At 36.0% G+C, this 24,292-nt stretch overlaps 1 protein-coding gene across 21 annotated transcripts in view; it reads right to left on the bottom strand.

Annotated features, from left to right (window-relative positions):
- The window catches only part of PCM1 (pericentriolar material 1), a 45,193-nt gene that overhangs the window by 4,714 nt on the left and 16,187 nt on the right, over positions 1-24,292 (bottom strand). For 7 of the 21 annotated variants that reach the window (XM_074866309.1, XM_074866327.1, XM_074866321.1 and 4 more), the window contains 24 exons: positions 23,506-23,663; positions 23,080-23,294; positions 21,392-21,546; positions 21,181-21,310; positions 20,340-20,474; positions 18,627-18,817; positions 17,881-18,078; positions 16,723-16,945; positions 16,456-16,601; positions 15,011-15,201; positions 13,665-13,848; positions 12,644-13,002; positions 11,921-12,079; positions 11,022-11,078; positions 9,664-9,836; positions 9,452-9,580; positions 8,754-8,874; positions 8,296-8,433; positions 7,920-8,053; positions 6,183-6,317; positions 5,470-5,667; positions 3,082-3,141; positions 1,162-1,300; positions 310-458 (listed from right to left, as the gene is read on the bottom strand). In XM_074866309.1, the coding sequence (XP_074722410.1) occupies positions 310-458; positions 1,162-1,300; positions 3,082-3,141; positions 5,470-5,667; positions 6,183-6,317; positions 7,920-8,053; positions 8,296-8,433; positions 8,754-8,874; positions 9,452-9,580; positions 9,664-9,836; positions 11,022-11,078; positions 11,921-12,079; positions 12,644-13,002; positions 13,665-13,848; positions 15,011-15,201; positions 16,456-16,601; positions 16,723-16,945; positions 17,881-18,078; positions 18,627-18,817; positions 20,340-20,474; positions 21,181-21,310; positions 21,392-21,546; positions 23,080-23,294; positions 23,506-23,663 (3,877 nt within the window). Of the gene's footprint in view, positions 1-309; positions 459-1,161; positions 1,301-3,081; positions 3,142-5,469; positions 5,668-6,182; positions 6,318-7,919; positions 8,054-8,295; positions 8,434-8,753; positions 8,893-9,451; positions 9,581-9,663; positions 9,837-11,021; positions 11,079-11,920; positions 12,080-12,643; positions 13,003-13,664; positions 13,849-15,010; positions 15,202-16,455; positions 16,602-16,722; positions 16,946-17,880; positions 18,079-18,626; positions 18,818-20,339; positions 20,475-21,180; positions 21,311-21,391; positions 21,547-23,079; positions 23,295-23,505; positions 23,664-24,292 lie in introns of those variants that run through there. The other 14 variants (XM_074866315.1, XM_074866330.1, XM_074866320.1 and 11 more) reach the window with 11 other exon arrangements.

Genomic DNA, 24,292 nt, shown 5'->3' with positions numbered 1-24,292 from the left:
ATGCTTTTTTGAAAGTTTATCTTCTCTGCTGCAGCTTAACATTTTCTCTCTTTGATAGCAGATTTAAACATTAGTTTTGCCTGTGTCCATCCATCCATTTTGACAGCAGCTATACCAAGAATAAATTCAGGTGGGGAATGATACATTTTGTATGTAGTAGCTATTGCCTTCCTGCCATTTTTTGTATCACTCTTCTACTTTCATTAGAATGAAAACAGTGCAACAAGGAAAACCAAGGTACAGAAAAACATGTACTCAAAAGCTGTGCACTGACTTAGGTTTGTTCTGCATTTACAACTTCGGTGATACCTGTTCATTTTCAGTTGTTGTTTCACTGCTGGCTTGTAGTGATGTCTGCACATCAACAGGTCCTTCCTCAAATTCTATTTCATCATCTTCATTCTCATCTTCTCCACTGCCATAGTTAGTCAGAGCCTGGGTTTCTGCTTTTGATAAACCTGAAGGCAAATCAATGTAAAACCACCTTCATATTGGATTTACATATTGACAGAGCTTGACAGAGCAAGTCAGGCTGCAAAATCCAAATCCCTTTTGGGAATTTATTGCAATGATCAGTTACAATTCTTACTTCAAAACATTCTTTGAAGTTAAGATACAGTGATGACTTAACTTTCAAAGATCCACATACTGTACATAAGCTATATCACAAATAAACACCACTGTGTGGTGTAAAATATCTAAGTTATTGAACAAGTCAGTGTGAAAAATGTAAATACAAGGGAAATAAAGCCATAAGTAGTTGGTGTAAGACAACAAACAGGAAAAAAAATTATTAAAAACTATGCAAGCTTAAGTAGAAGCATATTTAAAAGAATCATTTACATTAAAAACTGCATAAAATTTCAGCAGCTTTCACATCATTCAGGTTAAAAGTTGAGGAACTTCAAGTTTAGCTGAGACAATGAATCTGATTCTAATGTGTTTTTACAGATCTACTGATTACAAAGAGAAAAAGTTCCTCCCATTGGAATGTTTAACCCTTGACACAGTACTAGTAAACACAGTACTGGGAAACTTTCACTGGAGAATCTGTGAGAGAAGGCATTACACAGCAGTACTTCATGCAAATCCTGCTGTAAAATTAGTTGGTCAAAACTACAGTGAAAGCACTGAATAATGAGCTATACAAAAATCACTTACTTATTGCCACTGGACCGCTTTCACTTTCCTCATCTTCCTCTTGATCAGACACATCAGACCTAAGACTTTCAGGAACTCCATTGCCATTATACATTTCTGAGTCCTGCACTTGTTTAACAGTTTCAGTCTCATCCTTGTCCTAGGAGAACAAGGAATAGTGTGCAATATCATGTTTGTTTATCTAAAGATTAAGTTACAGTTTCTGCATCAAGAAGTCACCTTTGTTTCTCAAAAATAAGAAAATCTACAGACTCAAAATAAATGGTTAAGTACTCCTTAAGGCCTTGAAATGAATACTGAAAAGCTACTCCTGAAACACAGCATCAGAACGTACTATAAGAGATCATGCACTGTTCAGACTAGCTATGAAGGACATCATAACTGATTATTTCATTATCTGAAAAGATTCACACTGATCAGCATGCCAGCTTATTTTTTTTTTTTTTAAATTAGGTTTGCCATTATCAAAAGGAAGACAGACACACCTGCATTATTACCTTCTAGCAACTTCCCCACTTCTCTTAAATGATGTAGAGTAAAAATTAGGACTATTCCTAACTGCAGCTTCTCATTTCTTTAGCAATAACTACTCAGCAGTTTCTCTGCTGAGTGATTTACTAAATACCTTGAATGAGAGAATTCCGCTCAGTCTATATGAGCCCCAAGCCCTGAGTTTCGCTCCAAAGCTTGACAGGACTTTTCTACGCTACAGCAAACCTAACAAGTGACATACAGCTTCCCACTGCTACTTCCAAAGCAGTGTGACAGAAGCTCTAAGTCCTAGAAGTAAGCACTGACTCTGTGCCCATACATGCCTATGCATATACCTATGCCCATTTAAGAAAGCATTCAACATTCTACTTAATACATTACCTATATCTTTCCCTTGGCTGGAAAAAGCTGAACATTCCAGCAGAAAATAGAATACTTCATATACAACACCTCTCCCCAAACACAATGATTTTAGTGGTTTTCAAAACAAAGAGAAAAGGGAGACATTTTGGGTGCTAACATTTAATACTCAGCACACAGACTTTTGACTCTGAGGACTTCAAATACCGTATGTCCCAACTCAGAACATCTGCCTTCTCCTTAAGATGAAAAGTAAAACAACTTATTCCATACCATTAAAAAAAAAAGTTAATTGCTGAAAATAATTAAGCTGTCCTTCTTATTGAACTCTTCAATGAATGACTACATTCTCAATGCTCTGAGCTGAGAACACAGGCAACGGCCCCAGACCAAATCCTACAATAAACACCTTCAGAACAGGTCTTTTTTCTTTAAAATACAGAAAATGAATACTAAGAGGAAAAGCAAGATCCTACCCTAAAGCTGCTGAGTATCACAAATTATTCCATTTCAATTGTGTAGGATTCAACATAAACTTCAGTCTTTTTAGACTTTCAAATTGTCAGTCCTAAAGCAAAGCTCATTCTGCATAAAGGTCACTGACAATAAATAGACAGGCATCTTTAATACTATCTTTGTTGATCTGAATGCACTTCTTTAAGGGTAACAAGATAATGTTTTATAAGAAATGCATCAAACAGGCTTTACACTGGTAATGGCTCTGCAGTAGAAACAGGAATAAAACCAAGAGCAACCAAGGAACTGATATCTAAGTCGTGTTTACTGAATGCCTATAACAAAGACTTATCGATGAAGACAGATTTTTTGGTAGCCATTAACCAGACCATCAACCCAAATTAAAAAAGGGAAATTATAATTTAGTTAGTTTGATACAATAAATCACTGAAAGTAATGGAAAGCAGATAAAATCCATGATGTTTAATAAATTTCTAAACACTAGGAAATGGGCTGCTTACAAATACTGGATTTATATGACAGAAAATAGTAAGACTAAGTGATATGTGAAATTATCTGAGGAATAAAGACAGTTGAGAAGCATAAACATACTTTGTCCTCATCGACATCTTCAGCAGATGAACAAACACCCACCTGGAGACCTTTTTTTGCCTAGAAGAAACACAAACTGTCTTCAATTCTGAACTGAAATAACTTTGAAATACTGAACCAAACTAGGGCTTCAAGAAAGCCTGGCTGAAATGCCAGTCTTACCAAGAACTGCTACCTCAAAATGGCAGTAAGCCACAGGGACTTCTACACTACGAGAGATGTTTACACAGATGTCCTCAAAATTTTAGAGTTGCAAAACATTACAAAAAACCCTGTGATAGCCCTTTTTGTTTAAACAATTATGTTTACAGGGGCTAATTCTCCACTCTGTGGTTGAATCATATTTAATGTATAAGAATTAAGATATACCACCTCTGGTTAAGACAGAGCACTATGTTTTTCAGCATGAAATCTAAAACCAGTTAGATTACTGGACTCAAGACAGCCACAAAATTGAGCAAGATCAGATGTGTCTGCATCAGGATCCCCGAGTTGAAAGCTGTGAAAAGGCCATATAGAGATAACTGTGCAGGTCTGTACAAAGTAACCAGGACCTACCAGTTCTGGCTCATCTCTTGCTCTGTTGAATCTGAACTGCGGTCACAGCAACAATACAAACATTGACCTTAACCCTAATTCTCTGTCTTCCAGAAGAGAAAAAGAAATGCCAGATCTAAGGTGGCTCCATGCATTCTCATACCAGTGTATAAACCAATACTTTATGTAACAAAGGCTCAATAAGCAACTTCAGATAAAATAGCAAGTCATGTCCAAACCCTTCCAAATTCAAAGTGTTTCTTTGGCCTCTTTACAAGGCACTCTGCAGTCTCTCTCATACTAGCCACATTACTGGTACATCTAAGTTGAACTATCTTGAAATATATATGCTTAAAAACTACTTATAGGACTTTATCGTTTATAACAGATCCACAAGATATCTTTCATTGAGATTTTAAAGAAAGAATGAGTTAAGGGTTTTCTTTGGTATTTGTGTTTTTAGAAGAAAGTTGAAAGGACACTGAAGTCATACCTATACTATAAAAGAAGAAACACTGAGTTAGATACCTGACTGATTTAAGTATACAAACGTGATGTTTTAATGTTTGTTTTGTAAACAGTTCATGTAACTAAAAAAAGCTATGTTCCTAAAAACTGCAATAAAAATTAAAAATGGTGATGCAACATCTTCAATAATGTAAATGGTGCAAAACCCAAAACTTGCTTTGTTAGAGCAGAATATGTACTACAGTCTCAAATATTTCTGAGAAATCTATATACGTATATGTTATACTTCAAGTCTAGAAAGTGATACTTTCTACACATGTCGAAACACCAATTATTTGATGACTTCACAGGACTTACTCAAGTTAGGCAAAGATGGTGCCTAAGTAAGCACCTGCAAGGAAAGCTGTAGGCATAACTGGAGAGATAACAAACTGGGAACGCCCCATATGTCAAAATATTTAGCTGGGATAGAGTTACATTTTTTTCATAGTACCTTGTACATGTTTATGTTTTGGATTTGTGCTGAAAACAGGGTTGATAATACAGAGATGTTTCTGTTATTGTTGAGCAGTGCTTACACAGAGTCAAGGCCTTTTCTGCTCCTCACCTCGCCCCACCAGCGAGTGGGCTGGAGGTGCACAAGAGGTTGAGAGGGGACACAGCTGGGACAGCTGACCCCAACTGACCACAGGGATATTGCATACCATGTGACATCATGCTCAGCATATAAAGCTGGGAGAGGAAGATGGAAGGGGGGAACATTCAGAGTTATGGCACTGTCTTCCCAGGTAACCATTGCACATGACGGAGCCCTGCTTTCCTGGAGATGGCTAAACATTTCCCTGCCAACAGGAAGTAGTGAATGAACTCCTTGTTTTGCTTTGCTTGCACACACGGCTTTTGCTTTACCTATTAAACTGTCTCTATCTCAACCCAGAAGTTCCCTCACTTTTACCCTTCCAATTCTCTCCCTCATCCCACTGAGGCAAGGAGTGAGCAAGTGGCTGTGTGGTGTCGAGATGCCTACTGGGGTTAAACCACAACTACTCCTCAATGGCCCCAGATGTTAATACTATTTCAACACTTGACTACTCCCTCCTATGTGAACATATGACCATTAAAACACATTTCCTCTGAATTACCAACAAAGTCTACACAGTTAGGTATCTGTAACAGACACTCATCTATAATACAGGACATCTCCCTTAATGAGCGAAACTAGTCCATGCTTCTGCACCAGCAATATTGTAACTACACAGCACTAATTTGTAAAAAAGAATAAATATACAATGTATGAACTAAGATAATCGAAGTAGCTTAGGAAATACAGATATTTAGGAAACTCAGAAAAGCTACGTTTTTCAAAAACATAATAGAACAAACCTCTTTAGCATAAGACTGTATCACTTCAGTAGTTTCTATTTTTCTTTTACATCTCTGCTTTACGGAAATACTGTTGTTGTCCAAGTCTTGCATAAGTTTAAAAAAGGCTAATTCATTAAATAACACTTCAGAGATCTCCACAAGAAGATCTTCCCCACAATCTTTTAATTTTCTACCAGCAAATTTCGCCAGTGAATCCTGTGAAGAGAAATAATTCTTCAGTTCTTGAAACAGGCTTTCAAACTCCAAATTCTAAGTATTTGTCACAGTACTACAAAATCAGTAAGGTATATAATAGCTCTTACTTTTTTTAAAAATATGGTATTGTGTCTTAAACAGATTTTAAGTAGAATCTCTAGTCACATAACAGAACTTATCAAGTTACTGATTAAAAACAGAAGAAAGAAAAGAGCAGCCTATTTTCAGAAATTTACACAAAATGTCCACAAAGAGCACCACCAGAGCTCTCCTTGAAGACAGCCACAGGCAGGGGACACACCCCTATCTGGCAGTGATGGAAAAGAAGTTCAGTGCATGGTAAAGCTTTACCTTCAGGATACAAGGTAATACACCTCATTGCTGTATCAAAGCTTAAAGGGAACAGCAGCTATGCTACTAAAGTTGTAAAATATAACTTCAGGGAAGCTGTTTTATCTGTTTCTCATTATCCAAGTTGCAATAGTATTGCAAAACAACACTGAAAATCTACTAACCTGAAGTATACTGCCAAGCTGCTTATGAAAGAACTTCACAAATTCTTTACTTTCATCGTTTTGTTGTGTAAGAGTCAAGACCATACGTCTTACTGATGTCAGTAATTGAGAAGAACATACTTCATCCATGTGTTCCTAAACAAGTATCACAGAATGAGTTTAGTTACCATTAAAAAAAATTAGCCATCAACTTAAATACTGAAATTAATTTATAAAAAAAATCACCTGTCCACTGAAGGAACAAGCACTCCATGAACAGGTCTTAACCCACCTTGCAAAACAAACTAACTGGACCACAGTTATAGCAGATACCATACTTCACTGATGACTGATTTGCCATGATAACAAAGCTTTATCTTGCTTCTCAAATACAGTACATGCCATCTTTTAATGTTTGGAGAAGTCTTCATATATTGTGTGCTCAAGTGTATTAAAGTGTATGTGAAGATACTTACTGTTGTAAGCTTCCTTAAAATTGCAAACACAAGTCTTCAGGCACCGAGACTGTGACATGTCAGCAATATACAGTTTTTAAACGTAGTATCAACCAAGTACCTTATTAAACAAACTTAAGCTTATATACAGCACACACTACAAAAGGGAACTTTTTTCTCTAACCTTGCGAAGAGTGAACTGTGACTGTTTCTCATTCTTTCAAGAATTACATTTCTGTTCTGTATTCACAGAATCACGGAATGGTTTTGGTTGGAAAGGACCTTAAAGACCATCTAGTTCCAACCCTCCTGCCATGGGCAGGGACACCTTCCACTAGACCAGGTTCCTCAAAGCCCCATCCAGCCTGGCCTTGAACACTGCCAGGAGGGGGCAGCCACAACCTCTCTGGGCAACCTGTTCTAGTGTCTCACCACCTTCACAGTAAAGAATTTCTTCCTTATATCTAATCTAAATCTGCCCTCTTTTAGTTTAAAACCATTACCCCTCATCCTATCCCTACACCCCCTGATAAAAAGTCCCTCCCCGTCTTTCCTGTAGCCCCCTTTAATACTGGAAGGCTGCTGTAGTGTCTCGTGGGAGCCTTCTCTTCTCTTGGCTGAACAACCCCAACTCTTTCAGCCTGTCCTCATAAAGGAGATGCTCCAGCCCCCTGCTCATCTTTGTGGCCTCCTCTGGACCCGCTTGAGCAGGTCTATGTCCTACTTATGTTGTGGAGGCCCTAGAGCTGAACACAGTACTGCAGGTGGGGTCTCACGAGAGCGAAGTAGAGGGGAAGACTCGACCTGCTAGCCACACTTTTCTTTACAAGTAGTAGTTCACAAGCTCTCAACAACTTTAAAGAGATTTGTAAACAGGACAAAATAATGCTAAAAATCAAGAACTCAGAGCTGTTCTTCAGAAATATCTCAAGTTACATTGTATGTAACAGTTTTAATTAAAGTTATCTCAGTCGTATTTCTGTACTTTTAGTAAAGAGATTCTCAAACATTTCTATTTGAATTGGTCAGCTCCAAACAAAGAAATCTCTATTCTTGACATCAAGTCCACCAGCCCTATGCAATCTAGAAACCTTACCATTTCTTTCTCCTACTAAAAACTCCACAGAATCTGTCTCTTGGAGTACTCAATTCTTACTTCATCCTCAGCAAGGTCTGCAACTTAACATGTTTATTGGCAGCTGTTGCTAAGATGGAAGTTACCAATTTTAAATAATGTTCTTCTATGCCATCATGCAGGTCCTTTTCCTATTCTAATTCACACATTATTGAAAAGAGTTCTTACCTTCAGAAAAGGAATGACCTCTTTCATAATTGCCTTAATCTGCCGGTCAAGCTGCTGAGTATCTATACGAGGACATGGAACAGCAGAAATTTCGCTTGACTGTGGCACAGGAAGACATTCATTGGTACCTGGACCTCGTTTAAAAAAAAAAGCACATTTAAGTATTCAACATTACTATTAAAGAAATAGCAATTTCAAAACTATATGTTTTCATTTTTTAAAAATAAATCATATTTACTGAAGTATATACTTTGAAACTTTTCTAAATTTTCAATATAAATGAAGAGGAAAGCAATTCAGCCAATTAAATGATTCTTGAGAGTTAGAGAAAAAATTATTTTCTAAAACTAAGCAAAGTATGTATATATGTGCATACCTTCTAATTTAGCAGCAGAAGCACCCTGAAAATGACTAGAGCAGACCTCAGAGTCAAGGGTACTTTCAGCTTCAATTTTCATACGCTCATATTCCCTCATCCTAGCCAAAGCTTGATCTAAGTGAATCACTGTGTTGCCTATATTTAGAATAAAAACACCTTTTAATCTAAATAAAAAATTTACAATTGATAGACAAGTAAACAATGATAAAAATGAATTCAAAGCCACAAGTTTTGAAGTCTACATATAACTGTAGTTGAGTTATAGTATTTCATTACACATACTGATCAACTTGAAGTGTTTCAGAAGTGGCTGATTTCTCTAAGTGTTGTTTTATAGAACATGTGATTACAAACTAAAAATCAGAGAATAGCATACTATTTGAGCATATACAATTGCAGGCATTTTAGGAGGGAGGAAGTAACACTTACAACATTGTAAATCACATCATTCTTACCGAGGTCATCAGTGGCAAAGGGTTCAAAATTTGAAGATGTGGACATAGTACTCCCATTGTCTGCATCATTTTGTTCACAATCTTGACATGCTTCTGTAGAAAAGTTCTTGCCAAAAGTTTCCTAAAAAACACCAAACAACTGAATACAAATCAGAAATGCACCATCCTCTCACAGATCTGTCAACAAGCCAGCAATTATTTTCAGCCACATGCTGTGGTATCAAGACTTGTCACCAGGCTGCCTGACTGGGGAACAACCTTACTTTCAGGATATAAATCCATCAGGTGAATGTTTGTTTCAAATACTTCAACTATAAACTACATAAGAAAGTGTACAGAGACATCAGCAATTCCCTAAACACAAAAAACCAAACATTTTTTGGGAGTCTCCTGATCAGTACTTGCCCTGACCTTATTTGCAACAGCATTTTCGCTCTTTTTGAATCAGTTTCCAATTTATGCCCCTCTCCATGTTCTATTCCTCCCCAACACATCACTTATTTCCAGCGTCAAGAATCCTACCTTATTTAATCAATTTTGCATTAAGATTCTCTTGCATTTTTGTTTACAAAAGTCTAAGTTGATATTAATTTTAGGAAAATTCAAACACTAGTATGAATATTTCAGTACACAAGCATGCATGCAAACTGAAAAGATAGAATTTTACAGTAAACTAGCTTCTGAACTTGAAAACTTACATCATCTGTAGAAGCAAGGCTTTCACTGGGAGTGAGTTCAGAATTTGATGCCATCCATGTTGAAGCATTCAGTGATTTTGTGCAGTTCCCTTTTTCATTGTTCTCAGATAAATGTCTGGTCACTATATCCTGGATAAGGTAATAAATTTATACTATAAAAAAAATCCACGATTTGTTTGATTCATACACAAGATGAAAAGTTTTGTGCATACCTGTAAAGCATACAGAGCCCTTTGCCTCAGGTAATCTGTATTTAGCAGCTGAAGCTCATGAAAAAGTTCAATAAGAAAGTGGGGACGAGACTCATTTTGAGAAATAAGAGTTGCCACTTCAGAATAAATTGTGTCTCGCAAAGCTTCAAACATAGAAAGATCACTACCAGTTTCTGTAGAAAAAAAAAGAACTCATTAAGCCCTTGACGTGCATCCAGTTGAAAGACAACTGCCTGTTAGGTATACAAGTTACAGGTACACAAATTATATCTCAAACATTGTAGATTCCATTATATAGCTGCTTTCTTAAAGCTTACTCACTTCCTGAAGGGCAAAGATTTAAACATTCTGAAATAATACTTTATGCAATCCTTTATACATGAAATAAAACACAAAGTATTCATAAAAATAATTCACAATTCTGAACAATACTTTTAGAAAGTATTCTTTAAGAGAATATTGCACACACCACAATGTTGCTTTCACAATAGGTTTCAACACAGAAAATGGAGTTTTGATATTTCAAACGACATAGTCAAAGCTCTCAAGTTCATATAATACAAGTAGTCCGCACTTTTGCAACACAAGCAACAACATTAAGAAAGCTCTAGACTGAATTCAAGAAAGCCACTCCTTCCCACACAAGCATAAAACCTACATTCTCATACATGTCTAATATAAATTCTGAGGCTCACATAAAACCTCTTACCCTTAAGCCCTGTTACATATGTATGAGAAGACAATGTGTTCCCTAATAAGGCTTCCATTCCTTTGAAAATTAAGGACTACCCTTGCATCACAACAGTTACATTACTATATACATATTTTGGCAAGTGCTGAATGGAAAAAAAGTTAAATTTGGAAAACTCAGCTTAGTTTAACAGATGCATATTTGTTAGTATTCAAGTTAATGAAGTTATTAGCAATACAGCAAATGTTACTATGCAATTTGATTATCTGCAAAGAGTTTACCAGTACTTTTAAGCAGAAGCAAGCTTTTTCAATCTTTAATAAGCCACCAGAAATAGCTTCCCTCCCCATCAATAAAATGTAATAACTTTTAAACATACTAAATTGCCTACTGAAATTAGTTTTTTGTTGTAGTATCTACCTGTGTATTTTCTATTTGTAATTGTAACTAACCAAGATCATGATAAACACATTCTATAATTCACAAGTAGTTTGTATTGTTGCATTTCACACAAATTACAAGTAACTTCTCTTGCCTTGTTTAAAGAGAAGGTGCTGCAATAGTACTAATTTTGAACATCTGCTAAACAGTCTGAGTTAATAGGACCAAAGCTGAGAGAAAAAAAAAGTAATAGGACATTGTTGAAGCTAAGCAGTGAATGCATTACCTGGCGCTTCAATGCATGCATTTCTGTTAGACTGCTGCAGAATTCTCCTAGCATGCGCTGTAGGAAAGTGGGGATAGACAGTGATAAACACAAAAATGTGCACCAGAAATAAAGACAGGGTCTATACAAAACAGCAGGAGGAAGACTGCTTAGTCATCCAAACCACATCAAAGCTGCTTATTGTGAGAACTTGACTCGTAAAACTTTATTATATCTATCAATAAACAGCTCTTAGTGTGGACACAGCTACACTGACAAAGCTGTACATCGTGCTACAATGACTATAATTCCTGCATCTTTCAAACAAAACAAAGATACTGGCAGAACCTAAAAAGACACAGAAGAGAGTATTTTTACGATCTAGATGCAAGAAAAGCAGTGCAGATGGCAAAAATGTAAGGGTTTATGTGATGTTGTAAGATTGAATTTGAATGGTATTTGGTAGAGCTCCTTTTAAGCATGAACAGAAAGAAAACATGTATGCAGTACAGGATGCAGTTTAAATGCTAAACAGTTTCATCTGTTGTGCATTACTTTCCACAAAAACACCAACAAATGGGTGAGGTTTCTGGTTGGCTAGGTTTTCGTTTGTTTTACAGTAACAGGTTTGTTTCTAATTTACTTTAATCAAGTACCTAATCTACAGAAAATACCCCAAATTAATCAATACCCAGGTTGTTTTTGGTGGTTGGTTTTTTTTTGTTTGTTTGTTTTTTTTACACACACTTTAATGTTTACAGCATCCTTAGAAATCAAAAAGTAAAATCCACATGCCAAATATACAGTATTGTCTTCTTGTCATAATACACTGCTTTTAAATAACACACTAGCAACTAAGTATGGAGGTCCTTTACTCAGAGGAATTCACAAAATAATTACTGATATTCAGAAAATAATACCTGAAGACATTTCTGTAGATCTACTGTATTTAATTATTTTTTCCAATTGTTCCCGATTCCTTTTGCTGAACACCTTTGCATGAACAACCTCTTCAGAGTGTCTGCTTTTATTGCTCTTGCAGGGTTCACACACACTAGAAGCGCTTGCACTTTCATAACCTAATGGGAGGGAATGGAAAGGGAGAAATAAAAAAAAAAAAAAAAAAAAAAAAAATCGCTTACAAAATGTTTTATTACTTTTACAAATTTGTTCAAGAGCAATCTCAAAGATGCAAAACACCAATGATGTTTCCTAGCTAAGAATTTTCCTCTGTACACTGAAGCCATAGAGTAGCACTAAATCCTCAGTGACTGCAACAGTATTATACATACTAGTACTGTCCCTCTTCTCAGTCAGTGTTTTACTGAAGCACACCTTTCAGCAAGCCATCCACTCTGAACGTGAAGATGATGAAGAGAAAGATTCTCCTGGTGGCTTACTCCAAATCTTAGCGGATCTGCATCCACTATTCATTCAAATCCTGATGTCCTCATCAGTTACATTTTGTATTTACTGAAGTACTAAAAAACCTTATGCAGTTACATAGAATGAATTAATATTTCAATAACTTATTTTCATTATTATAGTATAGGTACTATTTATGGAGAGCAAATTCCCTGGAATGTTATGATTATAATCCAAGTTGAATTTGCCATGGTATCTACAATTACTTTACAACCTACCAGTATTTTTAATTCTGCCTTTTAGCTGAGAAGAACTCTTCCTCTTATTCTTTGATTTGGGTGTTTTATCTTTTGATGCCAAGCTTGCTTGCGCTGATGCTTTTCTAGATTTAAATGTCTTTGTCACAGTAGTTGGGTCTACTGGATCAGGCATGCTACTAAAACTCTCCAAAGACTCTTCATCAAACTCTCTTCTCCTGCTCATATCAGACTGATTTTTATGACCAGAAGCCACGTTTTGTACTGAAACTGCAAAACCTGCTTTCAGCTGAGATTGATCATCTTTTTTCACTTCCTGGCTATCATTAAGCCAAGCTGATCTTTCCTCCATTTCTTCTTCAGGTTGTTTATGACTCCTTCTGTCAGAAAGAAACACACACCACAACATATCATCACGTAGTCTCTCAGACAGAAACAGCATGTATTACTAGGCAAATAGCGTTATCTGTAACTCAAGGTATCTGCCCTAGTTACTTAGGCACCAATTGAATATTAAAAAAAAAATAGCGAGAACCCTTCCAAATGGAAAATGGAAGGCATCTGAAAAAACTCTCATTTACCACAGATTTCAACCAGAATATACTTATACAGCTATTACTGTGTTCAAATTGTACTACAGAACAAAACGTTTCTTGAAACAGCATTCAATACAGTCTACTGTAGCACAAAAAATAAGCATTCACTGAAATTATATCCTCTAGTTATTCAAACAGCTGTTACAAAAAGCATGGAAATGAAATATTCCTCCACTTACAAAAAGTATCACAAAACCACTCCAACACTATATTTGATCTTAAAATCAAATCTTAAAGAAATGATACATTAGTTAATACACAGAAAAAAGTTTAAAAATTGCTGAGTAGTAAAAAAATTAAACTGAGAAACTACAAAAGTATAGCCCATCTTGTAATTCTATTACAATTAATTCCCTAAAGCAGTGATGAATTCCCACAAGCCCCAGAAAAGGAGAAGAGAGGGAAGAAAAACTATTAAAGGAGAGTTGCAGCGTGACATGAAATACCTTTGTTTTTCTGCTCCATTAGAGGAACTGCTTTCAAAAGGTTTGGGGAATGCCATATACTCAGTTTTCCCAGAAGCACTATGATCTAGAGGATGCTGTTGCTCCTGCTGCTCACTGCTGTGTGGGGAAATATTGTGGGAAAAATCTCCAAAACCAGAAGGGAACACTGGATTATAGTTGATACCTACAAAGTGAACAAGAGAGTCAGAAGATACTACCTCATTTATCTGTGTGGTAGAAGTCAAATTCGAGACATACTGTGTGGCAACATAAAATTATGAAGCAAAAATAAAGAGGGGAAAAAAAACTTTTCATCCTGAAAGCACTGCAATAATCAGAATTTATCTTAAATGCAGGTTTCAAACATTACTGGATACACATGCCCCTACAATCCCATCAGTGGAGAGACGAAGATGCTCCAAGAAACCCCAGTAAAGAGCTCCTACAAGTGAAGGTAAAAATGACATCAGTTCCGAAAAAGGCAGAGTTCTGTCTGCATGAAGACTTTATCAATACTTCAACTACCGTCAAATTGACAAAAAAATTCCAACAGTACAAGTATTCTTAGGAGTTAAAGAAGCAAAATCCATAATACTTATTTTAACTTCAGAATCTTTACAGTAATGGCAAATTGAACTAAATAGTCTTCTGTGCAGGTTCCCTATAATTTAAAATATATTCTTAAACAGAAAACAGACTTTAGAATCTGAAAGCTGCAATCTAGGTCTATGCCTATTCCCTGGTTTCCTGAAAAATATTAAGACAGCTTTAACAACTTATTGTATTTTTTTCCATTTCAAATTCAACAGTAAAAGTAGGTTTGGTAATGAGATTAGGAACACTGTATCCAAGTCAACAGTTACTCTATAGGAACAAAAATTAGTAGCACACTCCATTTACAGGGATTTAAAACAAAAATGAGTGCTCGAACTTCTAAGAGAAAGAAAAGTAATTACAAAGTGCCAACTTAAAATTAGAGGGTTGATTTAGAACACTATTAAAGGCTTGCTGAAGATATGTAAAAGCTTCAGAGGTTGCTTCTCACATGTTGGATGAAGAACATTTAAAATGTTAACTTTATGGAGTGGCTATTCTTAACTATAACCAACTTCTTATTGGGAAAGCCTTGCTTTTCATACTGAAGTCAAAATATACAATTGTTCAGAAATAAACATTAACAAACTTCTGCTAGGATAATACAGACTCATACAAGTACTGTTTAAGACCGTTTCAATATAAAGCAAAAGTCCCAGAGTTTCAGCAAGTTCACATTAAGATTTCAATTAAATGAGGGAACAGAAATTTTTGAAATTCGTATTACTTTTCACACCTGTAGTAATACTCACCTGGAGCAAAGGAAGAAAAATTAGTAAATCCTGGTACATTAAACAGGTTCACAGGCTGTGGAGGAAAGCTGAATGGACAGAAAACAGGAGATGGAGGTGGTGGTGCACTACTGCCTCTCTCCTTTCTTGATGGCTTCTCTTGACACTGTTCTTCTTGCTGGCGCATAAGATCATTTAACATCTGTTTCAACCTTGAAAACAAGGAAAAATAAACACTTGGGAGAAAAAAAGAATGCTAAGGGAAAGCTGTAACTTTATACTCAAGTAATTTGAAATTAATATTATTTCACTTGCCCCACGTAATGTACATAAAGAACTGCTCCATTTAGCTAGGAAAAAAAAAAATAAGAAAAAACCCCTCATATTTATTGCCGAGCAACAGATAGGAACAGTTTTAAAACCAACCACTCTGTACTAGCAGTCATTTTTCTAGAAGTTAAACAAAGAACAACAAAAAATTGACTAGATGCTAAAAAAAAAGCAGGCTGATAAAGAAACTTAAATAAGATACAAAATACTTGCAGAAGCAGCATTAAAACTACTGTAAAATGTTGTATGAGGCCAGTAACTATATACCACATACCAAACACAGAGACGAAGAGCCTGAACTTTCATGTGAGGAATTAAAATTACTATTGCATCTTTTTTGAAAAATATCATTGTTCAGAAGGTAGAAATAGTACATCCGAATGAAGCATAAGTCAGCATAAATTCTGACTGACTGAGAAAGGATGAAAAGTCTTTGCCCATCTTTCCATAACCATCAGAATCCACGATCTTGCCAGGTAGTCTAACAAAGACTACAGACATAAAAACATATTCAAGGAAAGCAAGTCTACATCAGAAAAGCCAAAAAGCTTAGGGGAGACCTTATCACCATGTTCCAGTATTTAAAGGGTGGTTGCAAAGAAGATGGAGACTCCCTCTTTACAAGGAGTCACATGGAAAAGCCAAGGGGTAATGGGTACAAGTTACTCCTGGGGAGATTCCGACTGAACACAAGGAAAATTTTTCACAATGAGAACAATCAGCCTTTGGAATAATCTCCCCAGGGAAGTGGTGGATACCCCAACACTGGACACTTAAGATTCAGCTGGACAGGGTGCTGGGCCATCTTGTCTAGAAAGGTTGGACCACATGATTCTTGAAGTCCCTTCCAACCTGAGATTCTATGATTCTATAAAATAAAGCTATCGCAATAGGTTTTTGGAAGAGATGATACCTTTCAGTTCTCTTCACTCGAGATTACTCAAAAAGAACTAAAGGCGTTAAAGCAGTGGTGAAAAAAACAACCAAAAATGCTGTGTACAATTTCAAAAGCTTGTAATTGACTCAGAAGTTCAGTAGCCTCATATTTAACTATTACCTGTAATCTTTTATTTACATAACTGTGTTCTCTGTTACTGAAGGCATTTCAAGTTCCACAGTCAAACACTAATACAAACCTTTGGATGTTATTCTGCTGCCAAGTCAGTTGAGTGTAACACTGGTTTAATTGATGCATAATAAGATGCACTTGTGAAGATGCAACATTATTGGGCATCATATTGTAAGGGCCTGTAAGCAAAGTCTGTAGAAGACAAGAGAGAGTCTGTGGAAAGAAAATACATGACAGTGACCATATTACCAAAACCAGAAGTCATTGCTGGAAAGCTTTAGAGGGAAAAAAAACAACAACAAAGAACAGCAAAATAACCGCGCTTCATATCTACCTGCTGATCCTGCATCAAAGTTTGACAAATGCTAACACTAAATTCATGCTGTTTCTTCAACTGATTGATCTGCTCTTGCCATTGTTCCTTTTCTTCCACATATGAAAGTTCAGACATCCACCGAAGGTTTTCCTGACGTCGCATACTTATGTTTTGCTGTTGCCTGGCCTTAGACAATGGGCGATAATTCCCATCTGCTGAAAGAGGACGGCAATTTTTCCACCTGGGTGGGAAAAAAAGGAAGAATGAGGGCAAAAGCTGACATTTCAAACAACTTGTTCTAAGGATACTTCCATTATTCAAATTATGTTTCAGTTGTACATTAACAACTCACTTGGCTCAGGCCATTTCAGCGTGCCACCTAATCACCCATGTGTTTTTGTCAATCCAACATTATCCTAAACAAATGGAAGATAACAGCCACACAACTGACCACCACCGTCAAAAAAGAATTGCTAAGGATGTTTCTGGATCTTGTTTTTAGTATCATCCATTACCGATACATTATATGTACTCAAATGAAAACAGAGGCCACCAACATAATACACTAAGAGTTAAGAGGTCCAGCTCCTGACTAGAAGGCCATTATCTACTGAAATTATTTTGGTATCAAAACAGAGGAAGTCAACTGAAGAGATATACATTACTTTTAATGTGGCATTTTTATTTAGTCACATAAAGCTTAAGGAAATCAATCAGGTAAGCAAGAGTTAAAAATATTCATGTTAATTAAAATATCTTTTAAGAAATAGTTTTCAAAGCTGCAAAAGCCAACAATTTGAAAGCAAAAATTTCAGAGTTAGTTTAATTCTCTGAATTACTTTTTCTGAAGAGACCAATCAGTATCATGGCAAAAATTTCATACAGGTTATCTTTTAAGCTGATTATAAAACCATGGTAACATAAGGAGCTACTGCAACACAACTGCAGAGCTCAACGGCAGACATTTAGTATGACCAAAACCAGAAGAAATAATCAGTTATACACCCTGCAGCTACAGAGTATCAGACAAGGAAGTGCCACTACACACAGCTCCCTAGCAAGCAGAAAAATATTTCACTATGCTGTAGAAGGATGCCTTGTAGTTAATGCAATGCTTCTCCCACCCCTTCCAAATATACTCTGACAAGCATCATATCAACAAGTAATGCCACTAACCTATCTTTGTTTTCTTTAACAAAATATGCATTTTCTGGTATGTTGTTATTGGGATAAATAGAGAAACTGTCATTCAAACTTGACACATCTTCCTCCTCTTCTTCTGCCTGACCAACTCCATCAGAGAGATAACCATCTTCATCTCCATTCTCTTCCTCTAGTGCACACTGGGTAGAACCTCCCCAGGTAGCCATTGTCCTAGTGAACATTGGAGAAAAGAAAAAAAATTAGAAAAGGGTGTTTGGTAAGGGAAGAGTATTTTTTTTCTTTAGTTTATGATAAATTATTAAAAAAATCTGTTGACAATTACAAGTCTATCTTCAATTAATCAAGCTGCACCAAAATTAGTTTAAACATCTCACCAATGGAAAATGAAACTAGTATTCTTCTGATACTGGCACGGTTAATTAAAATTACTTACTGTTTTGGAAAATTATTACTTTATTATTGTTAAAAATGGTGTAGAGCTAAAGAGAAATTACTCTGATCATCTGGCATTTTCCCCCCGCTCTCCTCTCCTTAGGTGATTTTCACCACTTACAGAGCAGGGGAGACTAAATATGCTGGGAAGACCCATAAAACTGGCAAGTTACCAACTAACAGTCACTTTAGCAGTCAACAAATTAATTTACTGCTCTATCATCTCATTCAGTGCTCAGATGAAAACAGGAAACTGCCCCAAGACTGACATCTCGCTAAACAACAGAAGCGCCCACCAACTACCACGGAGTGACTCATGTTCTTACTTTTCAGTCCTACTCTGCTGTGGAGTATGCTGAGCTTCTGATCCTTCACTTTTAACAGATGCAGCAACAGTAGATATCGTTTCTGTGAGCTCTCTCCTCCTCTGATGTTCAGCCATTAAAGCTTCAAGTTGCTTTCTTCTCTGTCGCAACTCTTCTCTTAAAATCTCATGTCTTCTCATCTCAGACCATAACTGTTCACAGTAAAATGAAAGATATTAGAATATAAACAAAATAAATATTAAAGCATGTTAAAATTTCAGTATTTGATACTACACTGATACCTTTTTGTTCAGACATCGGTATTATACTGTAACTGAAGCCACACCACAGAAAGCTGCAAAAATATATTCTGTATTTACTATTTATCTCAAATACTGCAACATCTAATAAAGTAATGAAACTTTACAGGATGTAATTTTTTAAGAAAAACAGCGCACGTTTCACTCAACACCGTTTCTATCACATAATTTATGCATTGTTAGTTAGCTCTAAATAGCATGACAGAATATTACCCTCTGAAGAAATCTGAAAATTGTGCCAAGTACTTCTTTCATAACCAAGTACAGAATACAACAAAAAGATTTTCTGCAACCTGCAGAAGCTTCAAGTTGCAGTGTATTGTTGAACAAGACCTAAGGAAGCTATGATTTACAAAGAAGAGCACATAAAGGGAAAGGTATAGGTAGAAAGAGACCTTTACCTACATTAGGCTAGATACACTGAAAGCATAAGCAGCAAGATACTTTTACAAACACATAAACAGCATAACGTAATACTATAACATACAAAACCAATTGTGTAAGCTAACTAGACTGGAAAACACAGACTTGAGAGACAGGCAAGTGACAATGTACTCAAGCCTGAAAGCAAACAAATGAGTTGGTGGTGGCAGAGCCAAAACATTTTCCAACAGAAATCCATACATATTTTGATAGTTAATAAGCCAACCTGTTTGTAGACTGTTAGCAATTGCATGAGCATATTCATTGTACAGACAGTTTCTTTTTAGCAGGAAGAATTTAGACCTTTTTTAGTGAAAAGAGACAAGTTGTCCTATAATGCTTATTTGGAAGATGTCAAAGTTCTGAAATTCTCTTCTTGGCGAAGGAAAATTTGACTTTTAATGACAACAGTACAGGCATTGCCCAAATCAGCCTCACCTAATCTGTTAAAGGAAAATTTACAGGAATGCTGATGCAACTTACAAAGAAAGTCTATTAAAAAAGGTATTTTTCAGATATTTGTTTCTGACATCTAATCTAGCCAGGAAGCACTTTTCACCACATTTCCCTCTACCCCTATCAATGTTAGCGTAATTTTCAGAAGGACTGAGTAATATTCAGATCATTATTTAAAACACAAATTTTAGGGGAAAAGAGGAAGGAACACACATAGAAGATAAACTACATTTCAAATACTGCCATCATTTTCTTCATGGATGTCTTGCATGTGGTATACACTATCCAATGTTCACAGTACAAACTCAAAACTCATTCAACTTCCACATTAATTTTTGGCAACAACTGCTATACTTGCGGAAAGATCTCTTGCCAGTTCAGGTCAGTATTTACTTCTTTCCAGAAATGAAAGACTTTGTTAAAATGGCTACTACTTCACTTCCCGTGTCAAGTACTTAAAAATGTGTCCATGTTACCTAGAACATTTTTCATTTACAAACCTTTTTTAAGTCAAAGAACATCAAGTATGAAATACCTCATTGCCTACTGGTACAGATTCATCAAACTCAAGTAAAGGCTTGCCAGCTGCGTTACACTCATTCATGGCCGGTGTTGAGGTTGCTGGTGAACTCTGCCTATTTGCTGGGCAGTTACCCAGGCCAGCTGACAACTGAAAGAGAAAGCAAAATGGCAAAATAGAGTAGAATAGCTTTCTAAAACTTACCTTCTGTTAAAATGCAACACAGTTCAGGCTTTATGAGGTAGAAGAATTAGTATTCAGTGAAAAGGGATTTCCAAATCAAGGCTAAATATTTTTCTCAGAACTTAGCCAGGAATCAACAAAACTTATTTTTACGTAATATAATGTTACATAATGCTGTAGATGCACAGTATTGATAATTTACTGCTCATTGAAAAAAGTTCATCTTCAAAGAGTAAGACACAGTACAGCACTGTGCAGTTAAGTTTGAATACAAGGTGTTGACCATAGTTGTAAGACACAATATTGTTTCAAAATACCTGACCCTGCAAATGACTACTTAGAATGAAGGTGCAGTGACTAGCAGGTATGGACAGACGCATTTCAGGTTAAAAATAAGACAGAAGGTTCTCTGTCTTTGAAGGCTTTATATCAAGGCTTTTGAGGTCAAACTACAGTGAAATTCAAGCTTGATACAGAAATCACTGTGCAGGAACCTACAGTGGAATAAGATAACCAGAGCTCTTCTCTAGGCTTAGAAGTCCAGCTGCTTACAGTATACAAGTATCACCAGTTTTATTTTTTTCAAATTTTTATAGCGAAAATATGGTGTGAAAGGTATCTTATGCTTTGTTGCTCAACAGCTTAAGAAAGCAAAGAAATACATTCTACCTACTTGAAGGTCAGGACAAGCTTTCTGTAACACTTGAATTTTTTCTTGAATTTCAATCAGTTTTCTTCTTTCTTCTTGTAACTGCTTAAGCTCCTGTTGCTGCTGCTGAAGTTTAGCTTCATAAAACTTCTCTCTGTGCAAATAAGTTATCCACGTATTACTTGGCAAGAAGTTGCCTAAAGCATGATTCTACTATCCTTTGACAAAGGCATACCTTGCTTTTTCATTTAGTCCTACATCTTTTTGTAACTTGTTGGTACTAGCTCGGACATTGTTTGGTTGTTGCTTTGCCTCTTCCATCTCACCCAAAAACAAGTCACCAATATTAGATGCATTTGCAATTGTTGCTTGAGGTTCTGGATCATCACCCTGGAAGGATGTCAGAAAGACAGTTAGACTATCTTCAAGCTGATACACAAAATGTAACAAGTTGCTTGTCAAACTAATTCTTCAAAACTAAACAGTCTGAATGGCTTTATCTTTAGTTCAGATCACATAAACTACGAAGTCATCATCTTCATGGCGTCATGACTAAGATAAATCAATGAGTGAATTTAACCTCCACTATAAATGCAAGTTAACTTGTCTCACGATGGGAGCATAAATGAGTTGAATTCTCTTTTATGCCTGATGGAGCGGATAGAAACACACAGGCATGTTAAGAAACAAAGGGGAGGTGAAAAGAATAGAAGGAGACTGAGGTGAACAAGACTGCTTAATAACTGTAGCCATGAAGTTAAATATTACTATTAACAGCTTAAAATAAAAAAAACTACTCTTGAAAGTTAAATTTAAAGTATTTAGAAACTTTCTACGTGGTTCTATATTCCACTTGTTTCCATAGTTTTTGTATTTTCAGTTCTCAACTTAAATCAAAAATATTAAAGCTGTAGCCACTATTTCTTTTGTTTTCCAACACGATCATTCTTAATACAGAACCTGCTTAACAGGAGAGATCATGATGAGTGACCATGTACAACACAGCTACGCAGTCCTACAGTACCATTACTGAGTACATACAGATACGAGCCTTGTAAATACAAAGGAAAGATTGAAGACATGCCATTAATTAGGTTACTTCTTAAGGAAGCTGCTGTATCATCTCTAATTCTGTTAACATCTCTACAGTGATGATAAAAAACAAGACTGATCTTGATGCTGAGAAATTTTTGATAGCAGTATACTCTTCAAATAACAAGATAGTGTTTATACTGGTGCTATTGTAAAACGTATGTTCTAATTGAGATTGATTTCAGAGTTCTCACACAGAGCCTTTACATTTCTGATACACCTATGTGTATTCAGTATGCAGACACTACATTAGATGGTGCTCAAATGTGTGCATTCTGTAGGGTCATTAGATACATGAAAATATGTTTTAAATAAACATCACTAAATTAGTATGAGATATTCTGAATTAAAAAAAACTTTCAACTCATAGCTGGCTCTCAAGATTCCCAAACACACCAAAAAACACCACCCCCAAACCAAAATACCCCAACTTGGACATGTTGCAACATCCAAAGATTTTAATCAAAACCAAGTAGTTTTTCGTCACTGATTGAACAGTGTTGCAAAACCTAAGGTTCAAAACCTAAAACTGATGAATATTCATTATACACTTTAAAATGTAGATCAGTATTGCTTAAAAAAAATATTACACTTCTTGGGTAATATTTTGTAATCCAGTGCTAAGGTTAAGTATTAAGGCCGTTCTTCTGTTAGGTTAGCAACCCGCAAGAGAATTCCAACAATGAAAAAATCAAACAGTATTTTTTTCTCCCAGCCTAAAAATTAGCATTTTAAATGTTACGTTAAGCGGAGTGTTTTTCCCCAAAGTTACACACTACATGAAATAATGAATGCTACATTTTTTTGCACACGTTTATATTTATAAAATACCTGAACCATAGCAGCAAGGTTTTGTAACTGTCTAAGTTTCTGTTTTGCAGCTATAAGCCTATTGATCTTCTGCTCAAACTCAGCGTCTCCAGCAGCATCACCCAGGCTGCTTCTGTGACTAGATATGGAATCTTCGCTAACTCTATCTTCTTCCACTTCATCATCTTCACCTTGGGGTAGGTCAGCGTCTTTGTCATCCTCCCTATTATGACAGTCTGGAAATGGGGAGAGGAAACAAAACAGTACCAACGACACATTATTGAACTTCTAAAGGCCACTGTAATTACTAGACATTAGGAAAAAAAAATCAGCTTAATGATTAGACTCGAACATTTTGCTCATCAAACAGTTTTCTCCCAAATTTGGTGCAGCTATCAAAATTATCTGCACTAAGACTTAAAATTATTATTAGACTTTAGAACATACCTAGAGCAGAAGACATTTTTAGAGTCCTTATATTAGCAGCAGATCGGTTATTTATTTCACAGTCTGTATTAAGATGTCTTCCATCTCTGTTATTAGTTCCACACTGTACATTTGAGTTGCTATTTATTTCACTCCAACTACTGATTCCTTGAGGGTTTCTAGGATAAAATACATTACTCATGTTAACTTTTAAAGAACTCATATTGATGGAATTTTACTTCAGCCATTTTATTAACTGACTTTTATGTGTCCTGACCCTTTAAAAAATTCAACCCCGTATAAAATCAGTCCAGACACCTGAAATTTCTCAATGGCCATCTCTCCAAAAGCTTTTTATTTTTTTTAAGCAGTCAGAAGCAGCTATGCATTATCCCCTGCCAGATCTACAATACAAAATGCTTTCAAGGTATATGTTTATATTATAAAAGCTTTATGATTCACAGCTAAATTAGTATTCATTTCTGCACAGTGAAGATCCTTGATGCACACCATTGCCCTGTTGGGCTACAGCTGCAAATGCCTCCCTAAACTGAAGTTTGTTTTCATTCCAATTCTCTAGTCTAGGCCTGTTAAACTTCTAGTGCAATTCCATACACATAATTCAGTGCTTAAACCCAAAGGAATTAGAGAATTTGAAGTCTCTTACAGTGATTTTCTAAATGTCCAATCTACATAAGTTACCAAGGACAAGATAGTTATCTGTATAAGAAAGCTACTTCAAATGAAACATTTTGGAAAGTTACTGTAATCCCAGAATTAAGTTACTGCTCTTTGACTGAAATAATGT

This window comes from Strix uralensis, chromosome 4 (assembly GCF_047716275.1).
Source record: "Strix uralensis isolate ZFMK-TIS-50842 chromosome 4, bStrUra1, whole genome shotgun sequence".
NCBI lineage: Eukaryota > Metazoa > Chordata > Aves > Strigiformes > Strigidae > Strix > Strix uralensis.
This window is presented reverse-complemented; position numbering and strand designations above follow the sequence as displayed.